At 31.4% G+C, this 16,509-nt stretch overlaps 2 protein-coding genes across 2 annotated transcripts; one reads left to right on the top strand and one right to left on the bottom strand.

Annotated features, from left to right (window-relative positions):
* Nucleotides 1-2,796: 2,796 nt before the first annotated feature.
* Nucleotides 2,797-3,978, bottom strand: LOC100784808 (uncharacterized). Its single transcript, XM_003529197.4, has 2 exons — nt 3,642-3,978; nt 2,797-3,270 (listed from the first exon to the last, which is right to left on the bottom strand). Exons 1-2 carry the CDS (start codon nt 3,901-3,903, stop codon nt 3,002-3,004), a joined length of 531 nt encoding a protein of 176 aa, XP_003529245.1. The 5' UTR covers nt 3,904-3,978; the 3' UTR covers nt 2,797-3,001.
* A 9,583-nt stretch (nt 3,979-13,561) lies between these two features.
* On the top strand, nt 13,562-14,666 carry LOC100527575 (cupredoxin domain-containing protein). The gene is made up of 2 exons (NM_001251191.2): nt 13,562-13,911; nt 14,286-14,666. The coding sequence occupies exons 1-2, from the start codon at nt 13,650-13,652 to the stop codon at nt 14,552-14,554; spliced, it is 531 nt and encodes a 176-aa protein (NP_001238120.2). The 5' UTR covers nt 13,562-13,649; the 3' UTR covers nt 14,555-14,666.
* The last annotated feature ends 1,843 nt before the right edge of the window (nt 14,667-16,509 follow it).

The raw sequence follows: 16,509 nt of genomic DNA, 5'->3' as shown, positions 1-16,509 counted from the left end.
TGCTAATTAACTATGTTTTATCAACAGACAGCTGTGTCTCCAACAAAACCTCCAGAAAGCCCGGATGAAGAGGTCGATAATCCCTTGTACCTGATGACATTCACCATCCCACAACTGTTTTTGAAGCCTCTCCAGGTTATGTGGGATGCTACCATATTCGGGGTGTTTAATCAAAACTTCCCGTTTTATATAAAGCATGAAGATCTCTCTGAAATTGCACACGGTGGTCAATGTGTCAGCATATCTGTTATACAGTTGTGGATTTTGTAAGTCATTTTAGATTACTATTAATTACCAAAGTAATTGTTTTAAATTCATACAGAATTAACTTTCACTTAACAACACAATCATCTGACTGAGACAAGTGTGCGAGCGGGGAATTCTGATGTGTATGGATTCCTCGAGCCACAGTCCATTCAGAGATCTGGGCAATCATAATTTGAATCCGAAAGTTACATCAAGAGTTGGATACAGAGTTCAAAACGAGATGTTTACCTTGGAGATTACCTGAATGGGTAAGTCAAACACAATAATTGAATTTAAATAATCTATACTACTACAATAACCCATATTCGTCTCTACTGCAATGGACACTAGCAAATGGTTGTCATTCTCCCTAAGGAAAACCTAGTTGTCTAATTTTGTTCTTTACATAACAGGCCAGACAACTACCTTAAGGGAATAATTAACAGGTCAGTATTGTTTTCAATACATTTTCATTGGCATAACTCAACAACATCAATATTTTAATGTTTCTCATATTCAACACTAGTGCTTTGAAAGGACTTGATGATACTCCACAACCGAAATCCAAGGCTGCTGCTAGGTGGATTGTTGTTAAGGTAAGTGATTTAAATAAAAGTTCTACTTATATATATTTTATGTGTGTGTACACTAATTGTAGTTAACGTTTAATTAATATCCAAATTTCATTATGTATTTACTGTAATAGACAAAAAGGAATCCCTGAATGTGGCTACTACGTGATGCACTGGATGTCCACGATAATCTTAGGATCTTTCAGGAATAATTGTGAGACGGTAATTGTTTATTTCAAACAAAGTTGGTTTTCTTATAATTGTTATTACATTATTAATGTATTTTTTTATTTGATTATGCAGTATTTTAATGAAGTTAGACCATTGGAAGCAGAGAGATTCAAGGCGTTTCGCATCTAGTGGGCACAATATTATCTAAAAGTTAGAAATCAAACATAGGATGTTAGACAACTATGTAACTTTAGGTTACTTAATTAGTTTACATACTTTGCATTACATTTTCTATAATTGTTGTTTCATCTTAACATTGAATAACCTTTGTTGATAGCTAGTTTTTTGCTAAAACCTATTTGAAAATAGAATGCAAATGATATATGTTGTGTGCTGTGTGGTCTGATTTTCAATTTACAGGTTAAATTTTGGTTTTTTTGTAAAAACAGAGACATTATTTTAAAAAAAATTCCTGAAAACAACATCGGTTTTTTTTATAGAAAACCGATGTTAACTGTCAATAATAACACATTCGTTAACATTGGTTTTTTTTTTACAGAAAATCGATGTTAACTGTTAACATCGGTTTTTTAAAAAAACCGATGTTAATTGTCAATAGTAGCACATTCGTTAACAAAAAACCGATGTTAACTGTCAATAGTAGCACATTTCTTAACATCGGTTTTTTCAAAAAACCGATGTTAACTGTCAATAGTAACACATTCGTTAACATCGGTTTTTTACAAACAACCGATGTTAACTGTCAACATTAACAAATTCGTTAACATCGGTTTTTTAAAAAACCGATGTTAAATGTCAATAATAACACATTCGTTAACATCGGTTTTTTACAAACAACCGATGTTAACTGTCAACATTAACAAATTCGTTAACATCGGTTTTTTAAAAAATCGATGTTAACTGTCAATAGTAACACATTCGTTAACATCGGTTTTTTGTAAAAATCGATGTTAACTTTCAACATTAATATACATTTTTTTGGGTGTAATTCATATTAGCAGCATCGGTTATTTATATAACCGATGTTGGTAATTTTACGTTAACATCGGTTTTTAAAATACCGATGTTAACGATAATACTATCAACGTCGGTACTTTTAACATCGGTTCAAAAACCGATGTTTAAAGTCATAAATAACCGATGTAGAAAGCATATTTTCTAATAGTGTGTATGGGGCTTTGTTATTCGCAAACGAAAAAAAACACTAACAGCAGCACAATGACTCGCTCGAAGCCGCAACACAACACCCCAACTCATAAATGAAGCTCACTCACACCAACAACCAAAAAGAAAAAAGGAAACCCTAATTAACAACGATATAATATAATGAAGAAAAGAGTCGAACAAGAAAGTGGAGATGGCAGAAGAAAAGAAGATATGAACCTGAAAAATAGCGAATGACGACAGAGGTATGAATTGAAAACCTACGAATTTTAGTCTTTGTGGTTGCCAACTATTTTGTGTCTAACATTAAAAGTTAACTTATATACAGATTAACGTGCATGCTTACCTACGGATATGTTACCGACGGGAATATCTGTCGCTTCAATAAAAACTATTTCATGTTAATCTAATTTGTTTAAAAGGTCTAAGCAAAAACAAGCAACTCCTTCTTGCTTGTTCTCCTCTTGAGTTTTCATCAATTTAGTGGATTTTTTTTCTAACCATCCTAATTGGTATGAAATAGCTCCGGTCGAAAGTGCACTAACTAACATTCGTCAGGATTCAAATCCAATTCCATACCTAAGGTGAGGATTCAAATCCTAAACCATTTGGATAACGAACATAAGCAACAATCACTTGTGTCAACCGTTGTTGATAATATATTGAATTAATTGCAATACAACACTGAAAACTAATATCATTAAATTGATAAAAAAAATAAAATCAGTATAGAACTACAGTTTTATACTTTTATTTGCCAAAATCTGAATACATAATATATAAGGAAAAAAACATAATAACTAATTGCGGTGGTGCATTTTTTTTTATCATGGCCACCGCCAGAAGGGACGAAGCATTGGCATCACAGCGAACTTCATGGTGCCGTTGTTGCAATGGAAGCCGTTTCGCTCACCACAGGCAAAGTAGTGAGGCTGCCACCTCTTCAACACAAACTTGAAGCTCTCTCCTGTACCTTGCGTGGGATTTGCTAACATTTTAGCCTTTTCAATGTCACACTTCATGAAGCTCCCAAAACTTTTGATCATGTACACACTGTGTGGGAAACTGGTGGCATTTGGAGCATCATATTTGAAAACTACATCACAAATTCAATCAATTCATGTCCATGTGCTAGCATATATACTTCAATGGCAACTAATCACCATGGCATATATAACTCAACTAATTAACGTGACATACTTTAATGGCAACTAATTATTCTTTTTAAGCTGACAAAGCATATTTACTTGTATTTTTTTTATTTGTATGAATCTATAACAAATATCGTTGGATTTATAACAACTCAGACATCTTGCTTGACTAACTAATCAAATGGATTCTTAGTATTTACATGCACTCTAAATGTATATGTAAATATAATGAATTCTTCCCAACTTAATTTTGCAATACTAATTAAATAGTATTGATATTGAAGGTAGTATACTCATGTTTTACTAGAAAACTCACCTAGAGTATCATTGAGGTAAAATGGTGCATTCTTGAAGGCCCAATCGGTGTAGTTGAAACCGTAGTGCCAATGCTCAGAACCACCCACAAGTATCTGCCTGGGTGGTTGTTGTGTTTTGTTCTGAGCATGATTCCCGAATCTAGACCACCAATCAGTGTAGTTGAAACCAAAGGACCAGTCCTTGTTGGCCATGCTCATCGAAAACATTGAAGCACTTATAACAAATAGTATCATCACTCCATGTCCAAACTTCGCACCCATGGTCTCAGAGGTGTGGCTAAACAAAATAAGAAAACTAATGTGAAAAATGTAAAGTAAGATTTGGTTGGTGTTGTTGGTCCAATTGCTGGGGTTAATGGGTGTTTATATAGGGAGAGTGAAGGGAAAAAGAGAGACACGTGAATTATTATGGGTTTGACTCCAATGTGATATGGTGGTGCAAAATGGCCAAATCAACTTTTAATATTTTGTTGGTTGAAAGTTCACTTTCAATTGGTGTACTATTGGAAATAGTTGGAATCTGAATAGTTGTGTGTGTGACCCCTGGCCGTCAACTTTTCTTCCACCCTTGGTCTCTTTTATGGAACATGTATTTCACCTGAATAAATAACTAATATTGTTTTTTGTTAATATATAAGGAAAATGCATGGAGATGTGTTAGTGTATGTTTTTCATGTATTTTGAATGGTGATCATAAGAGAGGAACTACGTAATTATCAACATCTAAACTAAATTATGCTTATAACATATGTCTTGGCTTCTATACAATAAATGTGGGAATCAGATTCAGTATAATTTGTTTTAAGATATATAGTTAATCATTTTTCTTTTAACTCGTTTTATTTTTTAGTATTAATTTAACTTATTTATCCCTTAAGTTTTCTGTTTAAAATATTTTTCTTTTCAAAATATAGTAATATTCATAATTAGTCCATGACTTGGATTAATGATATAGATCTCACACATGCATCTCTTTTTCATGATCACTAGTATTTTAGTCGCTAGATTGCACATGATAAATGATTATTCTTATATATTTAATTCATAATGAATAAATATTTTTTAAATATATAAATTATATTTTAGATTTGTGATGAATAGTTTAAATTATAATATAAGTTTATTTTTAATTATTGATAATTTCGTTTCTTGTTTAAAGATAAAGAAAAAAAATACAAGTGATTAAGAAGATTACATACATACATATACATATATATATATATATATATATATATATATATATATATATATATATATATATATATATATATGTTGAGAGATTTATTTTTAATTACTAGTTACATAAGTAGTATCAGAAATACATTTAAGAAAAATCTTTAATTTACTCTTCATCTCATCTATTTTTTTTTAATTTCTATTCAATTGTATATATGACAGGAACAATTCATCTTTTATGTCTGATTACAAGTGAATTTTAAATTCTCAATCGGTGACAGACCTAATACTATTAGAAAATAAGTTTTTCATATCAGTTTTTAAGGATTTTTAATATCGGTTATTAATTGATATTAAAACTATTGACGTTAAAGTATCAACGTTAACATCGGTTGTTTAAAAATAAATATTATTTTAGCAAAAAATAATGTTGGGTTTTCAAAAAATCGATGTCATTATTTACTGACAACATCGACTTTTCATAAAATCGAGGTTGCTGTTTAGTGACAACATCAATTTTTTCATAAAACCGATGTTGTTTTATGATTTTTTTGATATCTTATTTGTTTTTCTAATTAACAATCTGTAATTGATTCATATCACATCTTATCATTCAAAGTTATAAAAAACACATAAAATTAGCCATGCATGCACCAAAAGTTATAAACAAAGTATATCAATATATCATGCACCAAGAGTAGTTATAAACATTTATAAAAAAAATATATATACCATAAGTGTGTTCAACATGTTTCAATATTTCTCACAAAATAACTTATAAACAAAAATTTACAAATTGATAATATTAGAGTAGTAATGTGCTTTAATTACAAACAAAGCCAAAATAAAACAAAGTTATAAGTTATATTTGAGTTCCAGAAAGAAAATTCTGTGATTGTACAAAATTCCTCCATCCATTTTCAATTTTTGTAGTCTTTCTATGATGATTATAAACTATCCTGCTCTCTGTAGTCCCTTCCAAGTTCAGATGGTGAATCTTGCAGCTTTCATAAATGAGTACATGGTGCTCGACACATCCTAAAATTAACATGAAATTCATATTAGATATCTATATGATTTGAAAATTTGACATAAAGATGAGTGCTTAGTTGCTCACCAAACTGTTGCAAGTCACTTTGTACTCATTCATGAGGACTTTAAAAGGGTTTGAATTAGGAACTTGGTGGTACAAGAAGTGTCATTTAGGGTAAACTTTTGGTTCAAAGGTGCTTTTGAAAATGATGAGGAGGAAAACACTCTGTCCATAGTGGGTCAAGGTCACCTGATGATTTTAGTGAGCCCATAGAATTCTCTAAGTTTTGTCCATCCAGCAAGTACAGCTAGGCTCACCAGATCTTGGTGATATGTGACAGAGTGCATGTTGCCACTAGAGTGTAGCAGATGCCAAGTAGGCTCTAGTTCATCATTCTATCTTATAGAAAATGACCTACTGACTTCACCGTAAGACTACATTTAACAAACAAAGTAATATAAGCAAAAGTGTTATATCATGTCATTTTTATTTGAGAATAGTGTTGAAATTTCTAACCTGATCCATAACATGAACAATGTTGAACATTTCCTCTGCTTTTTTGTTAATCTTTATCATTGCGTTAGTAATTTCCATCCAGTTCTATTGATGTTCATCCATCGTTTCTAAACTTCATTTACAATATAAACATGACATTAAGTACACTTTGTCAAACAATAATGAGGAACCAAAACCATGCTTATCTAGGAACTAGAACCATGTAAACAAACCATAACGAGGCCTACATTGTCGAAAACAACCAAAACCAGAATCATGCAAAAAACCAAAACACCAATAAATCTACAAAACAAACAAAATAGACAATGATTTCACTAAAAATTGCTAAATGCTCTTGTTATGGAGGAACCAGAACCATGCAAAATTTCCTCTCATATTTCCTCTGATATTTTACTAGAACCAGAACCAAATATAGAACTGTGCCACCAAAGTTTATTTTCTAGTAGTGTGTACATGAAGCTACTACCATATGCATAACCCACGAGACCACAACTATATACAAAAGGATGCACTACCATAGCTTAAAAACACGTATAATTGAACTTCTATGTGCATAACCATAAGCGAAGCAAAAATAAAAATAAAAAAAAAACAAAAACACTACCATAGCTTACAAACAAAAGCTTCATTAGAGAATCGCAAATTTACCTCACGAGGGTTTGGTAGCATTTTGCACCATTATGAAGTTCAAAGAGCACATTTTCAGAAAAAAAGCAAAGGCGTTGCTCAGATTGAGCTAACCTGGGGAGGAAGTCACAAGGGAACAGGCCACGAAACCAAATACGACTTCTTTGTCACGAGGTATTAAGAAGATGAAACAACGATGGCATCGCATCAAAATGCGAGTTGAGGTGGTGATGGCGTTGCAGCAGAACTCGGGGGATGGCAATGAGTTAGAGTTGTGAGGGAGAGGACCATCGCGAGGCCGAACGAGTAAGAGTGAGAGTAGAGTTGAAGTGCCAGAAGCACGAAAAAATAATTTAAATAGGATAATATAACGTCGATTTTTTCCAAAAGCCGATATTAACGTGACTTTGTTAATATCCATTTTCTAAAAAAGCAATGTTAACCAACTCACATTAACATTGGTTTCTGAAAAACCGATGTTAACAAGGTCATGTTAACATCAATTTTTTAGAGAACCAATGTTAACGAAGTCACGTTATTTACGATTACGTCACCGTGTTTTCGTTGACATCGATTTTCTATAAAACCGATATTATTCTAATGATGTTAAAAGTAAATTTTCTAGTGGTGAAATATTATATACCTAATGGGGAAATTAGATGTCCATGCCTTAAATGCGATTGTACAAATAATTTGAAGGATGAAATTGTGAAGGTTCACCTTTATAAAGTTGGGTTCAAACCTAATTATTGGATTTGGAATGATCACGATAAAAATATGCCACATGAACATGTTGAAGATAATTGTATGGGTGCTTCAAGCAAAGGTGTAGATGTGGCTCAAGGGAAACAATTTATGTCAATACCTTCTTACCACTCAAAGTGTGCATAAGCCTTTAAAAGTCGGGCTTCCAAAAAGGGTGGGACCCTACACACAGGTGGCTCCATTAGGACACATGATCATGCCATGTACATGGTGTATACATTATACTTTTTTGGTATTAGTTTAAAACTTAATAATTTTATATTAAATGTTTATTTATTTTCAATTAATGCTATTTTTTGTATGCAAAGGAGCTTGATCGGTCATTATATATTGATGAGGTCTTTCAATAGACATATGTGAAAGGATATTGGTCAATTTGTCAATGAAAGATATAGGAGAGCACATGAGTCTATTGAATGTTTTTTTTTTTCTTTTCATTTTATTAATGTTCACTATTTAATGAAATAAGGCCTTTGTTTGAATAATAGGATGATTTTTAGATTAGACATTCTCAGGTTAGGTCTAAGGTTGCATCATATGTTGCTGAATCAAAGAACAACCCTCTTAACCTTGCTTTGGATGCTTGTGGCATGCACATGGGATGAATTTATGGGGTTGGAGAGCTCATTCATGGTTATCAAGGTGGGGACAACAAACTTATGCATAAAAGGAAAACATGCAGTAGTAGCTCACTTTATTCAGATGAGATTAACTAGCTAAGACAATGATTGTCTGCTAGTGAGGAGGTGATTCAACGAACGAGAAAGAACAATGAGTGGTTGAGTCGTCAGTTTCAATCATTTGTTGATGTTGTCCTACAATTTCTACCACATGATGCATAAAACATATTTCAACAACACCAGCAACAAAACAACCACCAGGAGCAACAAAATGACCACTAGGAGCAACAACAAGATTATCAACAACAATAACAAAAACAAGACCAACAACAACAACAAAACTCTCCAGATGATTCTGATTATTAGATCATATAAGAAAGAATATCATGTTACCATTTAATTGTTTTTATGCTTGTTATTTTTAAACTTGATGTTTTAAACTATGAATGCCTAGACCTGATAAACATAATTTATATATGATTCTAATTATTATTAACACCAGTAGGATCTTTTTATTATTTTTATATTGTTATTTTGTATAGACTTATCACTTATGCCTTATTTTAAACATGATTTTTATATATTATTACTATATGGTAAGATCTTTATTAACAATAATATGTGGTACTTACTCAGTAACTCTTTGATGCAATCCTACACCCCAAGGGCGTTGGATAGAAGACTCCAAGAAGATTGGACTAGAGATGCAAGAGAAGGCCCTAGGGTTCTCATGAGCCTTATGATAGATTTTGGGCCTATGGGCTAAGTATGAGCCCACTTATTTTTGTACATATTAAATAAGGGCTTCATTATTTTTAGACCTTGTATTTAGGGCTCTATAGTGTATGGAGGATACTATAGTAATGTAGGATTTTTCAGCCCTTGTAATTTAGGACACGTAAACTAGTTTTTGTATTAAGGATAGTTTTATAATTTCACATGCATTAAGTGCGCTATTTGATGTGTGGGGAGAGAAATTTAATTGAATTGTGAGAAGTCCAATCCAATTAAATTTTGGACCAGACTATGGGGGAGGTGAGCATTTTCTTGTTATATCCCATTGTCACATCATATAGTTTCACTTTGTGCATGTCCTTCATGCTTTACATATCTCATGACACCTAAGCACACTTAGGGGAGAATCTTGGATTTGATCTTGGATTAGTGGGTTGAACCATAGCTGAAATTCACTAATCATAATTAGTGAAATTTTGGCTCCAAATTTGGCTCCACAAATTCAAATTCAAATTCAAGTGAAATTTGAATAGAAATTCAAATTTCCCTCCAATTTTGTGTGACACTTAGACTATAAATAAAGGTTTTGTGTGTGCATTTTGTAACTTTGATGATTTGAGAAATTAGACTTTAAAGTTCATATCTCATTCTCCCTCTTCTCTCTCTGAAAATGTCATTCCCTTCTCTCCTTCTTCCTCCACTCACCTTCTCCTACCTTTAAGCTCTTACCCATGACTTTTTATGGTGGTGAACTTGTTCTTGACTCATCTTTTCCTTGAAGTGACATCTCTAATCACCTTTTCTCCTTCTTCATTTTGCTGCCATTGATCTTCAAGAAGTAAAAGACTCTATTGATGAAGAAGATCCAAGGCCTACAAACTCTACATTGAACTACATTATTCTTACTCAAATACTTGGGAGTGACAAGTAGCTGCTGCATGTGATTCATCGATAAACATTGTTGCCATGCGCTTCTATTATGCGCTGCTATAAGTTGTGAGATGTATTTGATGCTTGAGGAAGTTGCTCTAGAGGTGCTGCAGAGAGATTAGCCGGAAGATCTCACATTGCTTTCCGTTTACCTTATTACATACAGGAAGTAGGAGGTCTAAAAAGTAGAAATGCACTTGAAGTTCGTCTTTTGGTGTTTACCGAGACTTTGGTGTTTTCAGTTAAAGTTAACATTTTTTCCAATAATTAAAAAATAATTTATCATTAATAATATTGAATGCCTATATTTATTAAATTTATATATAGGCATTAAATTTAGTAATAGTTACTTTTAATTAATAATATGTTTTCAATATATGTAAATTTATAAAAAAGCCACACATTAATAAATATATACTTTCTTCATGAATTTTAATAAATATATCATATTTAATACTACAATAATTAAAATTATATATGATAAACTCTTATTTTTAAATAATAAATATAATTAGTTCATTTTCTTTACATGCGGAAGGTGGCTCAAGGTTGATCGCATATATAACCTTTTATTTAATTTAAGTAACTCTTTTAATTTTTTTAAGTGTTTATTAAATACTAAAATTATATTGTTAAATAAAAATAGTTATTAAAAAATTTAATATATATATATATATATATATACATATATACATACATATATATATATATATATATATATATTAATAGACTTAAAAATTAATTTAAAAAACTTATTTGAATGTAAAAATAAAATGTTTATTAACGTAATGTATTTCTCTTAGTTTATATTTTCAATGAGTATTTTAGGTCACTATTATAAAATTAATTTAAATTTAACTATATAATTATTTTTTTTAATTATTATTCATCAAATGGATTATTTTTAATTATTATAATTCATAAAGCATATTTTAAAATAAAAAAATAATAAACTTGAGTATAAATATATAACTAAACAATTTTTAAAAAAATTATTTATTTATTTATTTATTAACAATGATATATAATATACATGGTTAGCCTTAATATTATTACTAGATATTATATATAAATAAGGGATTTTTATTATATATATTAAAATGTCTAGTAATATTATTAAGGCTAATTATGTATATTATATATCATAAAGCTAATTTTTAATAAGGGATTTTTATTAATTTTTAATGTACATTTTAATATCATAAAACTAATTTTTAAGTTCACATATGTTTATTTCTTTATTTTCATTTTTAATTAGTTAAATTATTTCTTGATGGCACCTTAAATGAATTTATTAGATCTATGCTTCACTTACGACAAAACAAAGGAAATAATATATATGTAAAATTCACGATTAGAAAAAAATGTAAATTTTTTTTAAATTTAAAACACTAAAACTGCAAAAGAAAAGTTGGATCAATATCATAGATCAGGAATTAAAGGGGATGGAAATCATAATTTAGCGAAAGAAAACTAATTTCCAAATTAAATTATATAATATTAGATATTAGATAAATCAAACACTAGGTATACACACTTAAAATAAAAATAAAATTGTAATTTCATTTTAATTTTTGAAATAATATGTTGTAATGATACGCCATTAATCTGTCATCATGGCATCGCTCAAGCTGCGATGTATCTCATTTACACTTGGTACGTATGAAACCAAGTACCAATTTGTGGACTTAATTCCACATTTCTACTCCACTAGTTTCCGTTAATTTTGCAATTGTAATAAAATTATCATCATCATTACACACTGACTTTGATGTCGTTGATCACACTTTACCTAAGTATGTCGTAATAAAATATTTAATATATTCTTCATAAAGAAGAAAGGAACAAAAAATATATCAATAAATTATAAATATCTTTAATATAAATAAATCATTTGGTTATGTTTTTATTCTATTTAATTTTTTATGATATTCAACTAAGTATGTCGTATAACTTTTATGATTATTTAAATTGAAAATTTTACATGAAAAATATTTAAGAGTTTTTTTTAATGAATGTAGGTATGAAAATAAATTACTTAATATAATAATTAATTATTGTCATATTATCTAATATAATTTGAAAATTTTCACACTAATTAAACCTGCAAGGCCTATAAGTTAGATCATTGTCTTTTAGTGTTAGTTATATGTTATATTAACTAAATGGTTGAATTTAATATTAAATTATATCTTTTTATATTTAATATTTTCTTAACTTCATTAAATTTTTATCTTCAAAATTCTAATTATAAATTAATTAATGTGAGTTAAAATTGGAACGAAATAAAAGATTTGATTTACGTCGTCACCATAATCACTACCATCATCATCGTGATCTTCGTCATGATCACCGTCGTTACCAACATAATCACTGGTGTTGTCGTCGCCACTATCGTAAATGATGATTGTCATGCCAGAGATCATAGTGATGGTGATGGTGATAGTAATGACAATAACAATTATGATGGTGATGATGGTTGACGATCATGATAATGGTTGTGATAACAATCACGATAGTTGTGATAGAAATAATTATAAAGAAAATAGTGGTCATGGTAATGATAGGTTTTGAGATATTTTAGGATATGATAAATTAAATCTTTTAAGATATTTAATTTGTTTGATAAATGAATATTTAATTTAAATTTAAAATATTTTAATTTTGATCTTTCATTTTAATCTAATTGTTGAAATTAGTCATTCTTATAATCACATAAAAATGATAATTCTCATATGATACATCCTCATTTAAAGTATTTTGGATTTCTTTTATATCAATATTATATTTTGTAAAAGCTCGTGATATTTTTTTTAAACATATTATAAATTTTTTTTACCTTCATTAAGAAAATTTTATGGATCCACCAGTGATCATAACCTAGAGAATTTACATTTGTGCGATTTATGTCATTAAATCAAGTCATATGTGAGAAATATGAATATAAATATATTTTTATTTTTTAAAAGAAAAATATTTTAAATAAAAACATAAATGATGAATATTTTTTTTTAACAGCAAAGGATGAGTAAGTTATATTAATAAAAGCTACTCAGTTAAAAGAAAAATGATTATGTTAAAATAAATACACTGAATCTGATTTCGATATTATATTATAGGAGCCAAGAGATGTTCTAAACAAAATTTAATTTAGATTTTGCGTGGTCTCAGCTAGCTAAATGCGCATTTTCCTTTATCCATCAAAGAAATTATACTATTAATTATTTATTCAGGTCAAACACAGGTTAGGTGAAAGAGGCTAGGTGTGGAAGAACAGTTGACGATCGAAACAAAGAGTTGGGGAAAAACACACATGTATATACAACTGTTCAGATTCCAACTATTTTCAATTTGTTGTATACCAAGTCACAGTGCAACCAACAATAAAAATAATTGATTTGGCCATTTTGCACCACCATATGACATTGTAGTCAAATCCATATATAATATTTTGACACTTTTTTTCCTCTTCCCTCTCCCGATATAAACACCCATTAACCCCAGCAATTGGACCGACACAACAACAACCAAATCATACTTTACATTTGCGCATCTCTTATTTAACCACACACCTGTGAGAGTATATAGGAACATATACCATTACTATGGCTCTGAAGTTAGGACATGGCGTGATGATACTAGTTATTATAAGTGCTTCAATGTTTTCAGTGAGCATGGCCAACAAGGATTGGTCCTTTGGTTTCAACTACACTGATTGGTGGTCTAGATTCGGAAATCATCCTCAGAACAAAACACAGCAACAACCCAAGCAAATTGTCGTGGGTGGTTCTGAGCATTGGCACTACGGATTCAACTACACCGATTGGGCATTCAAGAGTGCCCCATTTTACCTCAATGATACTCTAGGTGAGTTTTCCAGTAAAACATGAGTATAATACCTTCAATATCAATAATATATAGTTAATTAGTATTGTAAAATTAAGTTGGGAAGAATCCATTATATTTACATAAACACTTAAATTGTATGCAAATATCAAGATATTTAGATCAGTTAGTTGAACAGGATATGAGTCATTATAAATTTTTTAGAAGTTATCTGTCTTCAATTCCTCCCCATAAAAAGAAAATACATGTAAATATGTTTTGTAATTAAGTATAAAAACAATAATTAGTTTCATTGAAGTATGTCACGCTAATTGAGTTCTATGTCATGTTGATTAGTTGCCCTTGAAGTATATATGCTAACACAGGGGCATGAATTGATTGAATTTGTGATGCAGTTTTCAAATATGATGCTCCAAATGCCACCAGTTTCCCACACAGTGTGTACATGTTCAAAAGTTTTGGGAGCTTCTTGAAGTGTGACATTGAAAAGGCTAAAATGCTAGCAAATCCCATGCAAGGTACAGGAGAGGGCTTCAAGTTTGTGTTGAAGAGGTGGAAGCCTCACTACTTTGCCTGTGGTGAGCGAAACGGCTTCCATTGCAACAACGGCACCATGAAGTTCGCTGTGATGCCAATGATTCGTCCCTTCTGGCAGTGGCCTTGAGAAAATTGCACCCACCCTCTTACAGCTTGTTATATTTTTGTTTTTCTTATGTTTTGTCTGAAGATTTTGGCAAATAAAGCTGTAGTTTCAGATTGATTGATTTTGATCAATTTAATGATACTACTTTTTAGTGTTGTAATGCAATTAATCTAATATATTGATGAAAGCTCATAAGGAGAACAAGCACGTTGAGGTTGCAGCTTGTTTTTTTTTTTAACAAGACCTGTTAAACAAATGTGACTATATATCATGATGAGATACCCAAGTGTATTTTGTTAACCACTTCATTAATCCTCACGGAAAGGTTTTGAATAAAGATATTTCAACAGTTTGGATAAATGGTGCCTTGAGAAAGGACATGATGAACATTGTTTTGCGCAAGAGAGGATCGATAGAATCGACTTAATCAGAATAATTGAATCAGTGTCTATGATAATTAATATCTCTAATTAATCTTTTTTTATAGGCAAAATTAATTTTATTAAGAGCTAGCTGTTACACAAGAAGTGTACAGGTTAGTAGCACGTTACACAAAAAAACAAGGGTGCATATATATATGCACCAAACCGTTCCCATAACACATTACCATTCACAATTATACAGTAACGTGTATCCCATGCCCCCCTGCATAAGAAACCCACAAATGGCACTTAAGCTAATAAGGATCTATCCATAAGAAACCTGTATCCTCCCAAGATAATCACCACGTGATCCCCTCCAAGATATTATAAAACCAAAGTGCTGCCTAGATTGCCTCCAAGAGTGACGTACACCCTCTCCAGCCATGTTAACTACATTCAATTCTTTCACCATTTCCGCGTCGTCTTTCAACACCACTGTCATTGGTATTATTCCACAAATGGCAGCTAGCTCCATTGGTTCAGTATGACCCGATTCCTTAACATCCCCATCAACCGAACCACAAGGACTCCTTTGTAGCTGCAACTGCACATCCAAAACCCTTCGTATACATCACCGTTGGCATAGCGTTTCTCGCCCAATACGCGCTTTCTATTGGAGACATGTCATCGTCGATGCCAATAAAGGTGCTGTGGCAATGCATTCTCCCGACGGTGAACTCACCCTCGTAGGTGACGCCGGAGGGCAATGAGAACCGGCCCTTGCCACCGCACGCTTTGCCTTTCTTCCATTCACCCTCGTACATGCACCCATTAGACCAAAGGTACTTGCCGCTCATTTGCGAGACATTGCCGGACAGGCTTCGCGATCGGCTGTAGATGTCATTCTTAGGGAGGGTTGTAAAGAAGATAAACATAACACTTGAAATTTCATTACTTTTTCTAATAGATAAAGATAAGTACATTTGTATGGTCCAAAGTGATATCAATAATCAATGGATAACAATTATCCAAATTTTAACATATTATTCTAAACAAGTAAAATAAAAATTATAATTATAAAATGCATATTTAACTTCATCCTATATAGTCATTGGACCATTTTATTTTGGTCCTAGAGTTCATCCTATTAGCTTTTTCCACCGTGCAGGAGATACGTGCGTGGTCCCCTGCGGACTGCACGCCACGAGCAACTCTTCTTGTTTCTGTCTCTCCCTCTTAGCTTCTTAATAATTGCTGCGTGTATTGTGTATAGTCCTATAGCTTCTAATTAATATCTCTAATCTTGAACTGCACTCTGAATGGAGGACAAAGGAATTTCCATTAACTCAAATATTGGTCCCAAAGAGGACGTCAACATATCCGATGTGAATCTATTTGTTTAGTTTTCTATCAGTATGTATATATGTGAATAATCCAGCATGCATCACCCATTTTCCTTTGCTAATTTTGAATCGCACGAAATCTCTCTTAACTTAGATCCTAGCATCCAGTCTCCCGTCATTCCCTAGCGATGTCATTAGTTGCACACTAAACCTAAAAAATCAACGCCAGCACAGCTTGCCGCCACTTCTTGGCCTTAAAATAACAGGACTT

Source organism: Glycine max, chromosome 7 (genome assembly GCF_000004515.6).
Source record: "Glycine max cultivar Williams 82 chromosome 7, Glycine_max_v4.0, whole genome shotgun sequence".
NCBI lineage: Eukaryota > Viridiplantae > Streptophyta > Magnoliopsida > Fabales > Fabaceae > Glycine > Glycine max.
This window is presented reverse-complemented; position numbering and strand designations above follow the sequence as displayed.

Coding starts and splice junctions, on each gene's coding strand:
- LOC100784808 (XM_003529197.4), bottom strand. CDS start 3,903: ATGGGTGCGAAGTTTGGACATGGAGTGATGATACTATTTGTTATAAGT. Junction 3,271..3,641: donor TTACCTCAATGATACTCTAG/GTGAGTTTTCTA, acceptor TTTGTGATGTAG/TTTTCAAATATGATGCTCCA.
- LOC100527575 (NM_001251191.2), top strand. CDS start 13,650: ATGGCTCTGAAGTTAGGACATGGCGTGATGATACTAGTTATTATAAGT. Junction 13,912..14,285: donor TTACCTCAATGATACTCTAG/GTGAGTTTTCCA, acceptor TTTGTGATGCAG/TTTTCAAATATGATGCTCCA.